General features: G+C 34.9%; 1 protein-coding gene across 1 annotated transcript in view; it reads left to right on the top strand.

Moving 5' to 3' along the window:
* The window catches only part of LOC134528832 (uncharacterized), a 34915-nt gene extending 25018 nt beyond the window's left edge, over window positions 1-9897 (top strand). The window contains exons 3-5 of the mRNA XM_063362499.1: window positions 4283-4443; window positions 6612-6798; window positions 8461-9897. Coding sequence (XP_063218569.1) covers window positions 4283-4443; window positions 6612-6798; window positions 8461-8659 — 547 coding nt within the window. The 3' untranslated portion in view covers window positions 8660-9897. The remainder of the gene's footprint in view (window positions 1-4282; window positions 4444-6611; window positions 6799-8460) is intronic.
* Window positions 9898-19791: the final 9894 nt, after the last annotated feature.

Below are 19791 nucleotides of genomic sequence, written 5' to 3'. Positions count from 1 at the left end.
TGGCGGACGTTTCCCTGAGCGAAAGGATTTTTTCGGGGCACTCCCAGTGGTGGATCCAGGATTTTGGTTTGGGAGGGGCTTGACCCAGCTGAGGCTAGGCTTTATCAAGGCAAACACTAAAACAATAGTGGACCCAGATGATTTTGGAGGGGGCTTGAGCCCCTTAGCCCCCTCTGGATCCGCTACTGGGCACTCCCATTTCCTTCACGGATGCATTCCTTCAATGTTCCCTCCTCGTCTATCACAACTGCTCGTCTCTAACTACCCCGATGTCGAACAGCCGTGAAGCCGAAACTCACATGGTTCTGACATTTCTGTAAAGATTTACTTAAAATTTAACTTCAAAGTGCACATTAGGGAAAAAAAATTGTTTGTCTCATTTCATCTGTTCATTTTGTTTGGAAAAAATAATTTTGGAAGCAACGTTCGCGGCTCTTTGTTAGCCACTTCAAAACGTTGTGCATACCCGAAAACAACCCACTGGAAGTGAGGGGGTAAGGAAAAAAAAAATTAAAAATTTTCATTTTTGAGTGAAGATTTTTCTTCAAAAAATGAAATTTTAAACTATTCAAAGTGTTTTTGCCTTTAACAGAAATAAATGTACCCAAAGAGGCTTAAATTTATCATTCACCAGCCTCCAGTGCCTATGGATGTGACCTTTGACCTTGACCCCGGCCGCCATTTTGGATTATGACTTCACATCAACCATGTTTTCTAGAATTTTCCGCCATTTTGGATTCCACCATATTGGATTATGACATAACATCCACCATATTGTACTCTAGAACTTTCCGCCATCTTGGATTACACTTTCGAGAATTATGACATCACATCCACCATATTGAATATCCGTAACTACCACCCAAAAATTTAACAAAATTTTAAAATAAAATAAAAATATATTGTTACCATTTTAATAAAAAAAAACTCATTGGCGTAATGGTCCTTGGAGTCCTTGGTTCAATTCGCGACGAAAACGAAAATAAATAATCCTTCCCCATGATGGCTGCGTCGCGGAGCCGGTGTAAATATTTATTCATTTTCCATGAAGATAACACTTTATTCGTTAGCTTTCGATTCCAAATCGTTAGATATATCTGGGACAGTGTTCTTAGCATCAGCATTTTCAGATTTTTCGAGATCATAGGAGTCGTTTAATATTTTGTCCACATTCCACTTCCTCTGTGTTGTAGACTCGTCCTCGTCATTAGTCATCTAGGTTGTACAAGTGTTGAGATATTCATTCGTTATATTTCTTTGATTAAGTATGTCTGGCACTGACTGAAACTAAATGGTTTTTGGTCAGGAACCAAAATACACTCGCTCCTCAGGGCGCTTAGCAATTGTCCTCAAGATAAGCTCGTTGCTGCAGTAACTTCACCGCAGACCTTCTATACAGCTGCAGGCAGCGATCCAGGATTCTTCTAGCTCCTGCGGGTAGTACCAGATGCATACTGAGAGTTTTAAAATTCAAACAAATGCATAAATAGGATTTTAAACAATCCATCAGTGCAAGGTAAATTTCCGTTTAAAATAATTCATGTTCCAATTTGTTCCGCTTCTTAGCAAGCGATTTCGCACACATGTTGTTCGAATTATAGTTAATTTATTTTTAATTTTAGAACGATAAGGAAGGCTTCGCTAGGCAACAAGGAGTTACCTTGACGTTTTGCGTAATCTCCTTAAAATTACGGTATTTTTCAGATTTACCAAGGTACATAATCGAATGTTACTCAATTTTGAGTCCGTTTGGAGAAATTTCGGTAAATTTGGCGAATTATGAAGGCCAAAGACAAGGTCGAGATCAAAGGTCAAGGTCATCCAAGATGGCGGACACCGTCTCCAGCTCCAAAACCTTGAACCTGCGCTTGGAGGAACTTTCACAAATTACTGTTGTGGAACAAAAAAAAAAGCAAATTTTTTAGTTTAATTGGGCTGCTTTGTCACATTGCCGCTACTAATGTTTTCACGCTCTGTATATGATACAATATTTGAACAGTTCGTAAACATTTACTGTAGCGAGAAAAGATAGACGAAGCAGCCACGATAATATACTTTTGTTTAAAGAATTACGTTTAAAGGTAGGGAATCCCTCTTTTTTTGTAACAGGTGCTATGGTTTTCGATCTGCAAAAAAACATTATTTAATTTTGCACATTTTTTTGCTATTTGTTTTTGTTATTGTTTCACTTGAAAATGATTTTTTTTTTGTGTTTTGAATATTCCATATTATCAGCTTGCTTGAAATTAAACGTGTTTATTAGTTTTTAATGTAATGAAGCCTTTAATGTTATTTGATTTAAAAAAGCGAAAAAAATTTAATCACCATGATAACGCAATATATTACATAACATTTTTAAAGTTATTAATTTTAAGACAGTGTAATGACAGGAATATATTTACAATTTAAATTTGAAATTCTTTATAAAAAGGAAGTAAACAGCATTGGTTAAAAAAACTTGAGTATTTATTGTTTTATAATTGCAGAATGTTGGACTAACTCACATCCATCTCATCCGAGATGTATTTTTTTAATACACTCTAGACTGGTGTCAGCATATTACGAAGGAACTGAGAACCAGAGTGACAACTCCAAAAGAGCGTTTTGGCACTTGGCTACTCTGATTTTCAGTGATCGACGTGCCTTTCAAGGTGTAAGCTAACGATTGGTGAATGCGTGGGAGGCAATTGATTAACCTTTTTTGGCATAAATTGAGATAGAAATTCATGAATCATGAAGAGAAAAAAAAGCCTTAAGACTAGCTTAACACCCGCAAATGTCATTATAGCGCCAACATTTTAACTTTGTATGAGAAGTTTGTGATAAATTACAAAAGTTTTCTTGAGTAACCTTGCAGGCATTTCGTTAAAGAAATACCGTATTACTACGTAGCAGACGGACCTCTGGTAAGTACACTTGCTCTCTTAGCCCAAAACGTGTCGCAAGTACAAAATGGGGCAAAAGGTGTGTATCGGTTTTGAAGGTCTAGTAAAAAAAAAAAAAACAACTGAGAACTTGCAGAGATGAGGTTTATTTTGTTGGAATCATTATATATCCCTATTTTTATCAAGTTCTGAAGACCACATCAGAAAGATGGTGGCAATCAGCAACGATGCATTGCTGAAGGTGATTTGAGAACTCTTCAACCACTTTTAGGCAAATTTAGATGGTTTATTTCCCCCCGAATTCGCATCTTCAGTTCTTCCCAGGTGTGAGGATGATGTTTGAAAACCTTTTCCTTGAGATTATCCCACAGGAAGAAGTCACAAATGGTCAAATCTGGTCAGCGCGGGCCCCAGTCCGTCCGTCTGCTCCCTCCCTTTCGCCTTTCCGCATCTAACAGTCCGCCTGCTTCTTCCCTATCGCCTGTCCACATCAAACCGATCCATTTGCTTCCTCCCTACCGCCTTTCCGCATCTAACCAGTCCGTCTGCTTCTTCCCTATCGCCTGTCCACATCAAACCGATCCATTTGCTTCCTCCCTATCGCCATTCCGCATCTAACCAGTCCATATGCTTATTCCCTATCACCTGTCCACATCAAACCGATCCATTTGCTCACTCCCTATCGTCTTTTCGCATCTAACCAGTCCGTCTGCTTCTTCCCTATCGTCTTTTCGCATCTAACCAGTCCGTCTGCTTCTTCCCTATCACCTGTCCACATCAAACCGATCCATTTGCTTCCTCCCTACCGCCTTTCCGCATCTAACCAGTCCGTGTGCTTTCGCCCTTATAGCTTGTCTGCCTCGCGGCAGCAATTCCGTGATTTGCAGCAAAAGGTTGTTACAAGGCCTTCATATACACCCCCTCCTTGTCTTTCTATCGCCAAATAGACTTTTGACAGAGAAAATTATTACTTAGGATGAAAGGCAAATGTGTAGAATACAGATGCCATTGCATTTTTGTGATAATGTTTTTTGGGAACTGCAAAGACAAGCTCTGAACATACCTATTAAAATGTCATAAATATGTAAAAAAATATATATAATTATGCAGGCTCTAGACACTAATTTTTTTATCTTTAATACAAATAAATTAATTTCCTATTAATTTTTTTCTAAGAAAACAACCAAAGTGCAAATGCCAATTTACAGACGTGATTTGATTAGGATGTCCCCTTGAGATTATCGTTATGAAAAGTTATGTAACAAGTATGTGTTGTGCTCCTAACGTCTCTACCATGTTCGCTCCATATGTAAATAAAAAAAGTATAATTTTGTGTCTAAACTATAATAATGCAAGGGAAATTTTGTCAGAAAAACATTTTGTTCGTCATTTTGCAGGTCTAAGATTGCTCGTACGTTTCGTACAAATAACTTATGGGGATCTCAAAGGAGTGGAAGATCGTTAAGAACTCTGGACCCTCACATCGTTCAACAAACTCTTATTAATAATTACCAGCGATCCAACATGGTGATTGACGATTCACAGATCAGTAGAAAAGGTTTGTCTCTTTCATAAATATGACCCCTATTGAGTAATTGGTATGTGTCTAATTATTTTAATGTGCATGCATGTACTGTATACTGTTTGAGCAACTTTCTTTGTTGACTCTGCTAAGAGGTTACTTATCCGTAATTTGTAATATTCAACTCAAGCTCGACTTATCTTGCACTTAGAAAGTGATTCTTTTTCACAATAAATATTTCCTTTATTAAATTATACTTCCATCAATAAACCATGGAAATATAAAAGTGGGGGTTCGAATGACGTGTTTACTGTGACTTGGTTTAATTTTAAATATAAAGGTAGCATCCACCAACTTATTGTTAGCTAAAAGACATAAAACAAGGGTTTAATAAAATATCAGTACACATATTTGAATTTGATTGTGATTTAACAGCTTCATAACTAGATTACAAAATGGTATCTGGATGCTGAAGTTTATCAATAGTTTCTACCTAGGAATAATCAGAATAATAATCTGTCGCTTATGCGTAATGCTTTTATAGATGTTAAAGTAGTACTATTTATAATGTGTTGGGTGATGTAACAGTAGCTCTAAGTCACCTCCCACATAGCACTTTGGCTTGCGGTCACAGTGACTTGAGTAGATCTGTTTGGCTAGCTTGCCATATCGAGGTTGATTAAGGCTTGTTTCAAGCTTGACTTTGATGGTTATGACACTGACTTGATTCACAACCTTACAATAAGATTTAACGAGGCTAGCCATGTTAACTTATGATGACACACATGCAAGCTTCATGTAAGCTTGGTTCAAGCTTGTGCCAGCATAATTCAAACCTATTGTCACAACTTTGATTCAAGCTGGTATTATTGTAGTGGCAAGCTTGCTGCAAGTTTATTGTGCTATCAAGGTTCCATTCTCTTCCATTAGCTTCTTTTTCCAAAACACGATCAACGAACCATTTCATACAGTTTATAGCAAATTCCTCAAGTTGTTTGAAAGTCCATTTTCTGCCACTGTTTGTGAGAAAGAGTAGAGATAGTAAATATATAGATAAATTTGTAAAATTTTCTGTTGTGTCCAAACCGGTTTTTGTACAATTTATTTTAAGAACACTTGTTTTTGTGTTTGCACGTGTAGATGGAAATTATATGATAAGATATTGCTAGAGAAAGCAAGAAATACAACTTGAACATTTTCCAACCTTACATTAAACAAATATTTATCACACAAAATTGAATTCACAAAAACAATACAGCATATATTGGTCATAAGTACATATAAATTTTCTAGAACACTATTATAGTTAGGCACGTTGAAAGTTTTCTGATATTTTTTTTTTAGTTTATAAAATAACTAGAATAAGGATAAAAAGGTCGTAGTTTTGAAATTATTGTTTAAAACTATAATTTCAAGTTATAAACCTTATATTGTGTATAACTTACTATATTATTCCTTTCACATAAACAAAATATTCAACTCAGCGTGCAATGAGAATGAAGTCCTGCAGTTACCGGCAGTATGAACTTCTATCAGAGACAGGAATCCGTGTCGTGTTAATATAAAGCTGGGAATCTATACCTCTGCAATAATATACTGTGGCACTTTAGAGTTACTAAAATGTACAGTTTTGTTTTGAGACCGAAATCAGTGTCCTGGTAACAGGACCCAGGGGCGCAACAACAGGGGGGGGGGGGGGGGTTAAGAGTATTTTGCCCCCCCTCTGAAACCTTGAAGTGGGGGCAAACAGGGGCAAAGAAAGTGCTGTACAAGTCGGATTTTACAAAACTCTTTTATCAGTCATAATTATTATTTATAACTAGCTATGTCAAGTTATTTAGGAAGCATGTAGGTGCTTGTTTCATTGAACTTTTTTTCTCTTTAACATACACAAGGCCTAAAAAAATATGTTATTTCCACTAGCTGTGTAATCAATTTTTAGATAATAAAACTGCTTAAATAGCACCATTTTCCACCTTGAAATACAAATTTTCCCGGGGGCGAACCCCCGGACCCCCCGCTTCAATAGGGGGGGGGGGGGATCGATGATTCTTTATAAAAAGGTATATTGCCCCCCCTTTGGAAATTTAGTTGTTGCGCCCCTGACAGGACCACTGCCCATTCGAGCAGGTATGCTACATCTGGAGAGTTAGAGTAATTTCCTGCTGCAAACAACGCCTGGGTGGTGGGTGGTTATTCTTCAGGTCGAAGTGGCGCGAGCAACTCGGTCGGCTACGGAGACACCTGCCAAGGAAGACCTGCGCGGCTCTGCAGGACGCGCTACAACACCACTGCGCCGATGTACGGAGTCTCGTTGACGTCTGGCCAGCCTGTGGCCATTGTGCAGAAATTCCCCGACTTGCTCCAACAAGTCGTTTTCGAAGTGTGCGAGTAAGTATTCTGTTGCACGCATACGAGCTCCCGCAAGAGAAAACTGCATTAGCATTCCATTTTATTTTATAAATGCATCTAGGGACAAAGATTGTATGGTGAATTGCGATAAAAACCGAAATAACACAGCTAAGCATGTCAGTAGCTACACCATATAACCCCGAAATGTAAGTTAATGCACTATTGCTCCACTTGCACTCGATATTATTTATTAAAGTGCAGATAAAAATTAGAGTTCCGTTCCCACACGGAACATACCTATGGCCGGCAACTCAAGTTGTTTACAAAAAATTAGAAAAGGGATTGGACATCTATTCATTACTTAATCTTTCACATTTGAAGAAACAGTACCAATACAAATCAAACATTGCAGTACGCTGTAATATCAATTATTTGGTCACCATGATCATATGCATTGTAAACACAACTCACTAATTAAATTTAAGGAGGGAGAGAGATAAAGAGATAGCAGTAATAAATATTAATATTTCTATTCAACTGTACTTTCGCTTACAATGATATACGGTGGGAATCTCTGAAGTGTTTTTTTTCCCCTAGCCTAAGTTAATCTAAGTGTGTAAAGGGAAAAAAAGGGGGGGGGGGGTCGTCCCAGGTTAGGGGAGAATCTAAGTGTGTCTCAGGCCGAAGCCTATACTCTTTACCATGGGGGTATTAACCATGCAGAACAAGGGCGTGTGCATCGTGTGCATATTTGGGGTTTATTGGCCAGTCATGGCTGCGATTGGAGCCATGACTGACGCCCCTTTGATTGCCTAGCCTAAAAGCTAACTAAAGTGACACAGGGAAAACCTGCATAGACACAGGGAAAACCCTGGCCCGGGTCACGCAGGGATCAATTATCATGCATTAAGCAAGTAAGAAGCTACTGGACAAGAGGGAAAGTTTCCAGGTAAGGAGAGTTGGGCAGGGCAGAGAGAGTCAACCAGGCAGGGGTTAAGCGCTTGTGCATTGCGGCCCACATTATTCAGGTTGGGCACACCTGGATTAATATTAGCCAGGGGAGGGCAGCTTCATTCGTGAGCCAATCCCAGCAGCCCAGGTACCTAGTCACTTTTTTTTTATCAGGAAATGGGCTACTGTTAATATTCCCTGTTCTGAAGTTGTTGGCTCGTCTGAGCTACATATAGTATAATATGATAATAGCTTTTGGACATACACCATTGCTAAGCACATGTATGTCTGTAGAAGAAAACAACAAAAAAAAAAACACAAATGACAAACACAAATTAAGCAAAAAATTGCTGTTGTCAGGATATAAACACCTTTTTTTCATTGTACATTTTAACATAAATACAACGAATAATTACAATACATGGAAATTATGGTCTTTACCCTAGATAACAGCAGGCGATGTCAAAAGCCAATTTAGCACAGTGTTTGTGATTATGTGCAACTGCCATCTGTTAGTGACTGGTGACACTATGCTTTCCACAGGTGTATAGGGCTGTAATGCACACTCGGGAAGAAGATTGTTCCAACTGTGTTGCAGTGTCGGCCGAGGCCAAAATGGCGGACATGACATATTAATTAAATTCATTTTATTATTTCTTCGTAGCAAGCATGCCAATGAGATAGAACATCTTGCTACAAAAAGGACAAATAAAATATTTTGAAATTTTTTTGTTATGTTTTGTTTTGCAGGTCCACAGAATGTGACGTGGTGAGGGGAGAGTGTACACAAACCTATGTGCCGTACCTGTTTTTGGTGATTCCTCTGGGCCCCGTCACACTTACTGGACAAGACTATGTGTTAGTGGAGAGTGGATGCGTTTGCAAACCCAAACATTTGTCAGTGGCAAGTAGTGAAAGCAGTGCAGTATCTACCATTCCTCAGTTATGAAGCAAGTGATTTGATGTCAGAACATGAAACTATAGGAAATATGTAGTGAATGAACTGAAACTCTAAAAATTAATTTGTGTATTATACACATTATTTGAGGAACTGCGGAACATAGTTTCTTTTCCTCTTTACTGGAAATGGATAAAAATTCAATTTCAGTTAAATATATGTTGTTTGCCTGAGATTTTAAAGGTTACATTACTTACAGGTATTGAAATATGTTAACAAAATATAATAAATTTTATTTATATTTTTTGTATTAGTATTTACAATTTTATTTAAAAACTATTTCTTGTTATACATTTTTTAAAAATTAAAAATAATTTAGGAATAATTTAAAACTTCTCTAGTAACTTCTGGCTGACATAAATATCAAAATGATTGTCCATAGATAGAACCCAAATGATACATTTTTTTTCTTTTTTACAAATGCTGCATTTAAAGCGTATTTACACATAGAAAAGTTTTTCATTTTAACATATTTCTCCTTGCCTTTTTGTACTTAATGAACCTTTAGAGTGCTATCCTGTACTGATTAACAAGCAAAGAAATGTCACCTATTATGTGTGTTTTCTTTGGTGACTTGAGAACCATGCTTTAATACTTCGGTTTTCACAAAGTAAGCAATGTTTTGAAATATATTTTACGTTTTATGAAAACTTGTATAAAAATTAATTTATTTTACGTTTATTTTAAAAATTTTGTTATAAGATAAATGCTTTTAACTCACTTGCTGTACTTGTGAAAATTAAAAATAGACACAATAGCTCTAAAATTGACAATGCAATAGACATGCAATCATATATCCCTTAATTTACTTCTTTGAACAATATGCTCATAAACCAAACTATGTCATGGCAGTACGTCAAGGGAGTAATAAAATGTGTACCAATATGTTTTTGGTATCCTATGTATACATCTAAGGATAATCGTCTTGTATTGTATAGAAGAAATAATAATAAAAAATGTTATTTTTGTAATAAAAAATGTTTTAACTCCACATTATGTTTTTAATGTTAGCAAGTATTTACAGAACTAGCTGTATCATAAAGCCTAGTAACTTAATTGATTTGTGCCATTCATTTTATTGCAGTAAACATAGTTTGTGCATGATAGTTTGAAATGACTGAAACTGGCCATTTTATTTTATTTTATTTTATTTTCTAAAAAATCCAAAGAGTGCAATTTCATTGTAATGTTGTGTACCTAGCATTAAAATGATTTTATTTCTAAGACAATTTATTTATTATTATTGAAATGTGACCTGCCTAATGCTTGAAAGTAAAAAAATGTAATATTTCTTTATTTGTAAATCAGTTGTTAAGTGTTTCAATATTAAACATAACATTGCATTTTGCAGTAATGTGCATGTGTATAAATGTCACTACATTCTTAATTTTTTTTTCCTGTAAGTTCTTTTGTACATATTCTATAACAGTCTATATTGTGACTGGCTAATGACAACAATCTGTTACTGTGATTCTCAAATACGTGAGAACATGATGCTAGAATATATAAGAAGTGTACAGGTGTTGATAATGATTTAATATCATCTCAATGAAAATTTCTGAGGTAAGTGCAACAATTCAGGAAACATGATCCAATAACCTCCACAAAAAAAGTAATACTGTGACATTGGATACCGTAGCAAGTTATCATACGAATCTGCAGACAGACTGTCATGAGAGGTATTCTCATAAAATGACTCATTTATTGAATTACAGGTTAGTTTGAATTCTCCCATTATTTCCCGGGGATCACAGAAGATTGATCCTACCAACAATAAGATTGAGGTGGTAGGACCTATCCTCACCAGTGAAATGGATTTGCTTGTAAATCAAGTTGCTGAACTAAAAGATAACAGTTTCTTAAGCACCAAGAGGGAAACCATAACAATGGTGGCAGCTTCAATGCATCGTTGCAAACACTGAGACTCGCATCAACGTGGCATTGAAGCCAGTGGCCCTGCTCAGATGAACACAGTCAGTCAGAAGGCACACAGAAAGCAGGCGAACAGTGACAGGTGACAGTCATTCGCAGAGTGCTGCAATGGTTGCTTAACGTGCTGGATTCAAAGGCATGTACTCCCGCGAGGCACCATCGGCAGATGACAATGAAACTGCACACTCGACAGTCTTCCCGGCAACTGTGCTTCTCCCCCTAAGCCCGTAGCTGATGAACACGTATGTGCTCACTCTGAAGAATATTGATTTTTTGAAATCTGTTACTGTCAGAAACTACAAACAACGACTAAACCAACACAATTATCATTCTGTATCGTGAAAACGTGCTTAGCTAAAGGTATGAAACAGCGACTTTTTAAAAACCATCGCTTAGCCGCTTAGTAGAACAAAGCTCTCTCGTTCCATTTTGCCTCTGTAGTGAAGGAAAGGAAATAAAATAATTTCATAAACAATGAACACAATCTGGAGAAGTTGCAGGTTACGAAGATGCGTAGGAAGCACCAAACAAGCTGTCGTGGAACAAGATTTTGACTGTCTACCATCTAGCCATCTGGCCAACTGGATGACTCCGACCCGACCAGATTTACAAACAACGGACAGATGAACCCGACATCCTCCCACGGCGACGGAAACTCATGAGAACGAAACACCAGCAAACTTCAGCGCCAAGCAACAAACTTCCTTTTACAGTTACTGTGGAGGTTTGGGAGGAGGAAACTGCAACATTGGAGGTCGATAAATGACTTGCGTTGAAGTAGAATGTCACCTATAATATCAGAATGTACGTGATTTAAGAACAATATCCCTACAATTTTACTGTTTTATGTACAAACAGCTACCCCATAATATGTCCAACTGAATCGTTAAATTCACATTATTTCCTACCTAATTTTACAATTTATCGCAATGATCAGTGTAATAGATTCTAAGATTTTTTCCAAGATATTACCGCAATATTATTTAATTACTGATAAAAATATAATGAATTTTGGTCCACATTTTCTTACATTCTGGTAGTAATATTTTGAATGACAATTTATATTTGCCTCTTTACATTAACACCACTACCTTCCTAAACTTTTTTATATTTCTTGAATCTAAATTGTATTTATATTCCAATAAAATAATAAAAGTTTGTGACTTAAATATTTCTGCAATCTACTGGCATTCTCAGGATGTTACATACTATTACTAAAAAAATTAAAACTCAATCCTTACTTGCATCTGCAAGTTCATTAAATCTAAAATAATTTTGTTTCACTTCCAACTCATTCAAGATTACTTGATCTTGTATTGACTAACGCCAATCTCAATCACATTTTCTTCCTTGGCAGGGCAACTCAAGAGAGAATTTTAATAAGTCTATCCAAAATAATAAGTATCCTATTACGGGATCGGTATGTTTCCAGCCTTTTATCAACACTAATTCTCAAAGAAAACACGTAAAATTTCAAATTCTAAAACCAGTCTTTACAATTTGGAAGTCTTAAAATTTTGAAGTTAAAGGTAAGAATGATTTCTAGTTAAACTAGCAATGAATAATTACTTTTAGGGTATTTGTAAACAATAAAATATAGAGCACCTCCTACCTTCTCCTAAGCATTATTATAAGATACTTAATAATAAATAAGTTTAAGATAATTTTATTCTTTTATTAGCAACTGTATATTACTCATAATTTTTCATGAATATTTTCTATTAAAATCTTATAAGAATACATAAACATGTTTTCTTTATACAGCGAAACCCCTTATTTACGTTACCGTTATTTACGTTTTCCCGTTATTTGCACTATATTCTTCAGGTCCCGTTTGGTTCCCATATAGTCCAATACAATACTTTCCCGCGAATTACGTCTCAAAAATCGAATCAATCCCGCTATTTACGTCACGAACAACCATAAACAACCAGAAAATACCGTGGAGCTAGTAGGCAATGAACATTTTAAATAGCAAAATATACATATTTTATAACATGAAAAGTTGCTTTTATTTCTAAACATGTAATAATTTAAGCCTAGGCGTGTAAAAGTACGAGTAATTATAGCAGGAGACAATCTAAAATGCACGAGGGAAAAACGTAAACTCATGAATGTACAAACATGGCTGCTTGTAAGTTCTGATACTGTATTTATGTCACAACTTAGCCGAAATACTGGTACGAGACATAAACTTCACAAGATAAAATGAGCGGTGTCTTGGTAACTGTTTTATACGTCTTTTATAATTTGGGAAGTATTGTACAGTTGACGCCATATTTTTTAAACTAACCATTTATTTCTGGGGATCGTAAATAATTAATTATTGGTATCAAGACATCATGATAAACGTAAACTTGAACATGTCACGGCAGCGAGAAAACTGGTGCGTATACCAATAAACTGGTATTAGAACTGGATAAAATTGGTACACGGGAGGTGGAGCTTATATTTTTTTCCGCTAAGCTCGCATCTATTGGTTGGCGGCTGATGGCGTCATGAGTCTGGGCGGAGCATAGAGTGCGCATGCGCCGCCGCGTCGTTACAGCAGCTGACCGAGTACAATGACCTTTCTCCGCGTTTGGCGCGCTATTGACGGTAAATATTCATCAATTTGCGGCCTTTTCTTAAAAAATTTTTTACTGTGAGCAATGTGTATGTAGCCCGTATTTGTTATAAACCCTGCCGGTTGCAACTGTATTTATAATTTGGAGAGGCAAATAATCTCCTTGAACAGCCAAAAAAGCAAGCAGAAGAAAATTTCAAATTTATTTTTTAGGAAGTAATCAGAAAAACATTTTGGCTTTCATTCTTTTTTTATTTTTGTCAAATGTGGTAAATTAATAATTGATTAAATACTAAAGTAAAATTTGTTGTTAGTGTGTTTGTACCTGCATTGTAGTATGTGCTATTAAACAAAAGGAAAAAAATTCTAAATAAGGTAAACTGTACTCCTTTTTATGCTTTTCCCTTTATTTACACTTTCCCGCTTTTTACACTTTTTTACTTTGTCCCCATGAAAAGTGCAAATAAGGGGTTTTGCTGTAGTATTAAATTTATGTTCTCTCCTTTTGATGTAGTGGTATTGCTTTTAAAAAATATATAGGGTTGTAATGAAATAATTTCATAGTGTTGTACACACACTTCTTCTCAAAGTGGTGGAAGACATACTGTTAGATAGTAGCACCTCCACACATAGTGTGCCAGAGTGGTAATTATCATCACTCCAGATGTGCTATAAAAATATACTAAATACACTTGGGAGTGATAAAATAATGTTATAACTTGTGTATAAACTGATTGTGAAGCAGTGTGCATAAGGCATATGCACTGCATATTTGTCACAAACCTGAAGCTGTGCATTTATCCCATGACAATCATATGCTGTGGATTTTCAAACGGAAGTGTAGGCCTTAAATTAATCAATACAATCATTATAACTCAACAATAGAGATTTTACATAAATACCATTTACTCATCCTGTTGTGCAATTTTTTTTATCATTTTCAGGCCTTGCAATCATATTTCAGGCACTATTATTTTGTACACATGACCAACCTAATAACATACAACTAACTACAACTTATTACCCTACACAATATTTTTCAATTAGGAAGACTTAACATGTTTACATACCGTTTCTCTGGCCACACTGTCAAAAGTGAGCGAATTTAGATCAAACTAACCATCTAGAAAGGTCTTATTGTAATGTGAAATATTCACACATGGATGACAATAGGACAATATGTAAGACTTTTGTAGGTTTTAAAATAATTCACACTTTCAAAAATGCTGTCAGTGAGTGTTTATTAAAACAACACATGTACAAAACTTTACATTTTTTTACATCACATACTCAGTAGGTACCATTAAAATTACTGGAAGCTCATTATTTGGGAAAAAATAAAAATAAAATAAATGCTGGATTTTGTACTGACCATTCAACTACTCTAAAAATAAATAATGTTAGACATTCTATTTATATTTTTTAAAAATATTTCTGAAAGAAAATTTGTTAATTTAAAGTCTAAGATTCACATACACACATTCTGAAAGTATTAACCTATTGTGTCAAACTTACATGGAACGATAAGTCTTGTTATGAGAAACATTTGTTTGGGGAAAGGATTCCCAAAGACGTCTCATCAAGATCTAGCAACTTCTTCAGTCTAGCAGTTCAGCAGCCCACAACTAATGCCCATCTTTTAGATTAAGCCAGCTAAGGTATTGATTTGAAGGTTTCACTATTAAATACCTTGAAGAAATGGAGCCAAATGGCAGACTGTATTTGCATTCGAAAGGACCCCGGTCCAACCACCAGATTTCAGTTTACCATTCTCTCCCGAAATCAACCCAAGCAAATGCTGGAATAGTTTCACACTATAGGCTATTGTCATTTCTTTCCTAAATATTGCTGAATTATGTCATTCAGTTTCACCATCTTTAATGACCTCACTATCGTCACGATGTAAAGCAAAACTAAAACAGGAATTGTGTGTGTACTTATGTACATATTTTTCAAGTTATATTTCTTATTGATACAATACACTTAACTATTTTAAAAATCACAGTTACAGAAAATTATAAAATTCTAATTACACAACATTTGTAACAGAAAAAATTATTTTACAGCAAAACTGATTAAGAGTTAATTATATGTATGTATACCTATAAGCTTAAGTATCTGATATTGCCCGGGCTTTACACAGTGCACAGAGATTTTTTTTAAGAGTAATTAGAATACAAAATGTAATGATTTCAGAAATTTTCAAAAACTGGTGGATGGGAGTAGTTTTTTTTATTTACATTAGATGTAGACAGTATTTTTTTCTAAAATTGAATGTTCAGTGGGAAAAATGTCACCAAGAACAGGATGGCCACCTAAATGGGATATTCGGGAAACCTTGAATTAGCCGGGATTTTTTTTTTGTGCTGGGAAAACTGTAAGAAACCTACAAAATTTTGAAAGCCATCTGGAATTATTTGTTTGTCAAGCAAGTTCAAAAGAGCTTAGTTGAAAAACAGCTCGTCATCCCTACGAATTGCATCACTTACGCCATTTTTGAGCGCTGTTTCAGCCTAGTTGAAAAACTACGTGCCGTGCCTACAAACTGCATCAATTTATCATTTCTGAGTGCTGTTTACTGCCGAACCTCCACAGCTGATGTGAGGAATGTGGCATGTGTTAAGATAATGCTATGGTCGGCCACGTGTTTTCAGAGGGGAAGTCGCTTGCTGCTTATTTCTTTCCTTTCCTCTCTCGTGTTTCTTTTGTTACTTTAGGATACAAACATTAGCCATGACCGAAGACCTTGATGTTTCACATGTCTGGAGGCTCTACTGCAGACTAAAACCAAAAATTATGTTGAACATTTAATAAACTAGAATAGTGGCTGGTACCGTGATTCACATTTTCATTGTGCTTTAATAATTAAGATTTTTCAAGGGCTACCGAGAGAAAAATAAATGTTAACAAAAACTTTACCATTACAATTAGTTTTTAGATACATTAGTTCTATAGCCAGTAATAAAGTAATTTTTAATGAATAGTAAAAAAAAAAAATTAGGATGGAAAAGTATGGAGGTACTTTAGACTCAACATCCACAATATATAGATTACTGTAATTGAAAAGTTCTCTAAGAATAATATAAAGCTCGGAACATATTTTTATAGCACTCAAATAACAAAAATACCGGTGAGAATTTTAATTGTTTATGTTAATAATAATTATTTAATGTGTTAAAAGTTCTCACCCCTGGCAACTGTTAAAGTAATTTTAGTTGTACCCTTATGGTTTTCTCCATTTTTTTTTATACCAATGCTGTCTTTTTGTAAAATTATGCTACTGTCACAGTTCAAACAACATACAAGACCTAATAAATTATGTTCAGCAAATAGACTTTTATAACAGAAATGATATAATCTTACAGAAACACTTTTTATTTGACATAATATTAAAGAGTTGGTATTTACTATTTTAAAATGGTTAGTTTGGTTTCAGCTCTGATGTAATGAACATCAATAACCAACATAGTAATATTTTAAGAAATTTCTTAGAAAAACCTTAAAAATTCTCTAAAAAAAATGTGGTTTTGCCAATAGTGTGGCCAACCTGAAGATGTACCAAACCTTTTTTGGGTGGGAATGTAGGGTGGGGTGGTTTTTCAAAATATTATGCAGAAGTGATCTCTGTTACTCATTTTTCAAAATTAGATTTAGACAGTAATTTTTGTCAAGTGTGCAAAATTTCATGAAGTCACACCAAAATTCTGCTTTAAGGGAATGGGAAAAGGGGGAGATGTTTTTTTTTTTATAATTTTCATGTGAATAGAGATTCATCCTGTTTTTCAAAATTATTTGTAGACAATAAATTTGGTTAAGTGTGTACAAAATTTCATCAATAGATACCAAAATTCAGCTATAAGGGGATCAAAGGTGGTTTTTATAAATCTCTTCCTATTGTTTGGAAACAGACGCAGACAATAACTTAAATTTTACTTTATTCATCAGGTGGGCAAAATTACATCTAGAAGTATCAAAATTCACTTTAAGTAGTAGGAAAAAAGTATAGGGTGGTTCTTAGAAATAGTGTGTACACAGTGATGTTCCTCTTGTTTTAATTGTCAAGTGTACAGATATTTCATCAAGCTCGGAATAAAACTGTAGTGTTTCATTAAAAAAAAATCAAACATACAAGTATGCAAAAACACTTTATATATGTATTTATTTGTGTGTATATATATATGTGTGTGTGTGTGTGTGTGTGTGTATGTATGTATATATATATATATATATATATATATATATATATATATATATTCACATATCCCTAGTCAACCAGTTCAATTGTAACTATAAAATTGTTTTATAATAAAAAATAAATGTTACATGCCCTCCTAGTTTAAAATAATTAAACAAATTTACTGAACTAGGTATTAAAAGTTATTATGACAATTAGTTAAACAAATAACTACTAATATAATTTCCTCAAAATATAGTGTTTAAATAAATTGAAATAATTTAAACAAGAGAAAGAGGAAAAAGTATTCTTCAATGGCAGGGTTCAAAACTAGAAACTTCAGTTCTGAAACCATGCACTTACCCACTAAGGCAAATAGACTCGATACGTTTTTATAGAAAATATTTGGCTATCAATGTTGTAATCCCAGGATTATAACGTATTTAAAAAATTGTAATTACTTCTTTTTGTGACTATAAAATTTTATAAAATGCATTTCAAATAGTTTTGCTATCATAAAGGTTTATTTGGCACACCAGCGAATGTAGAGAATGCACAGGTTAATGCCCCCACAAGCGGTCGCCTACGTGGACGACTTTGGCTCACGGGTAGAGCAGAAGCAAACAAGTGCTTTAGATTTCACTGAGTTAAACTTCCACCCTTGGTGCAGGTGCACTTCATTGCATTTCAGTTGCTTGCAAAAATATCACTCTTCATATAAATTGAAAATATAGTACATAATATAACATAAGATATTTAAATTAGTGGTCCACAGCCTGATTAAAAACAGAGAGTTGTCTGTAAAATCGGTTTACGGACGATAATTTTACATGATGTCATAAAAAAAAATTGATGAAAAATTGCATACTTTTTAATTTTCAAATATTATTTACAGTTTTTGCAAATTAAATTTAAATCATTTGTTTAAATATAATCACGAACAATTATTTAAAAAGCCCGCCTTGACCTGTTTGATATTATACAAGATTTTCTCGCACGGTGGTTGGCCGGTTCTTGCACGCTCGGCTCAGGCGGAACGTGGCAATTTTTCGTGCGTGCAGCCAGCGTTCGATTTATAAGACTTTATCACGTGAAAAATGCCAAGAGTATTCCCAGTCAAGCACAGCCCTTGCACCTTCAGTGTAAAAACTGAGGTGTGTTTAGTCCCGGCAGGCATAGAGGCTGTTGCATGCTTCATGGACTGTGAGCACAACCATTACATAATGACACCTAGCACTACACAGGTGTGTCTAAAATATATTTCCTGGCATAAAGATGTTTCTCATAACACAACCTATCCCTCACATAAGTTTTTTGTAATGGTCAAGTGATATTCGGGATGGTTATCAAAATTTATGCTTGTGATTTCAAATAAAAATGTGTTATGTAACTTAAAAAATAAAAAATAAATAACAGTATTTACTGAGTTCACAGAGAATTAAAATTCAAAATTTAATATGAATTTTAAACCGTTAGATATACAATTAGCAATTGATAAACACAGTAACAAAGTCAAACTAAGAATCTGAAAGAGCATTTGTACCATCATAAACAATGAATGATAAGTTCAATTGTAATTAACAGAGGGGGTAAACGTCCAAATCTCAAATTCTAGCTGAGAATCTTTAACAGCACTGATGCTGTTATGCATGATGCATTATGAGCTAAGAATGGCTGCTACAAAATTTAAATGTTGGATGAAACTCCCACACATACTCGAAGTAACGCACATTCCAGTCCGGCAAGGTGATACAACAATTACTACCTCATGTCATAGAGTTAACTAAAACCTGAACGCTAACCAGGACTAGGATACTCTATGGGAAGGTTTCCACTGGGGCATTGCCAGCATTGTTCTTTGTTGGCACCAGAGGACGGACAGTGAAAGCAACCAGCGGGGGAAGAAGGAAGGGAGATGAATCTAGACAGTTAAAACTCTACTAGTAGAACAGGCAAGGGAAAAAAATCAAAGGTGCACAGTTGAAATTCAGATACAGATTAATATTTTACTCTTCACTTACGTAAAATTGGTAATGAATTAGGATAATTCAGTGTACAGTCTGCTAGGTGATATTTCATAAAGAAAAAAAGACGCATATTTCCAACTTCTGTAGGGCAGAAAATTATTTAACTTTTACTTAATTGTATACCCTTTTAAAAGTTCTAATTTTTCTCAATAATAATGAGCCAGAAAAAATATAATTACTGTACAAAATTGGTTTGAAAAAATGAATGCATTGTATTGGTTTATTTTTAGATCAATATGAAATGGAAATTAATTAAAGGAAATATTGCAATTTGTTAAAAACTTTGGTGTTAATGACCCAAGCTTTCATTCTATGTTTAAAGACAGTACGAAATATCCTTACATTAAAAGTTCCTGGGTGTTTTTTATATTATGTTAAGGAAATCACGTATAATGAAAACAAAGGTCAAGAGAATGGGACGGCA

This window comes from Bacillus rossius, chromosome 2 (assembly GCF_032445375.1).
Source record: "Bacillus rossius redtenbacheri isolate Brsri chromosome 2, Brsri_v3, whole genome shotgun sequence".
Taxonomy (NCBI): Eukaryota; Metazoa; Arthropoda; class Insecta; order Phasmatodea; family Bacillidae; genus Bacillus; species Bacillus rossius.
This window is presented reverse-complemented; position numbering and strand designations above follow the sequence as displayed.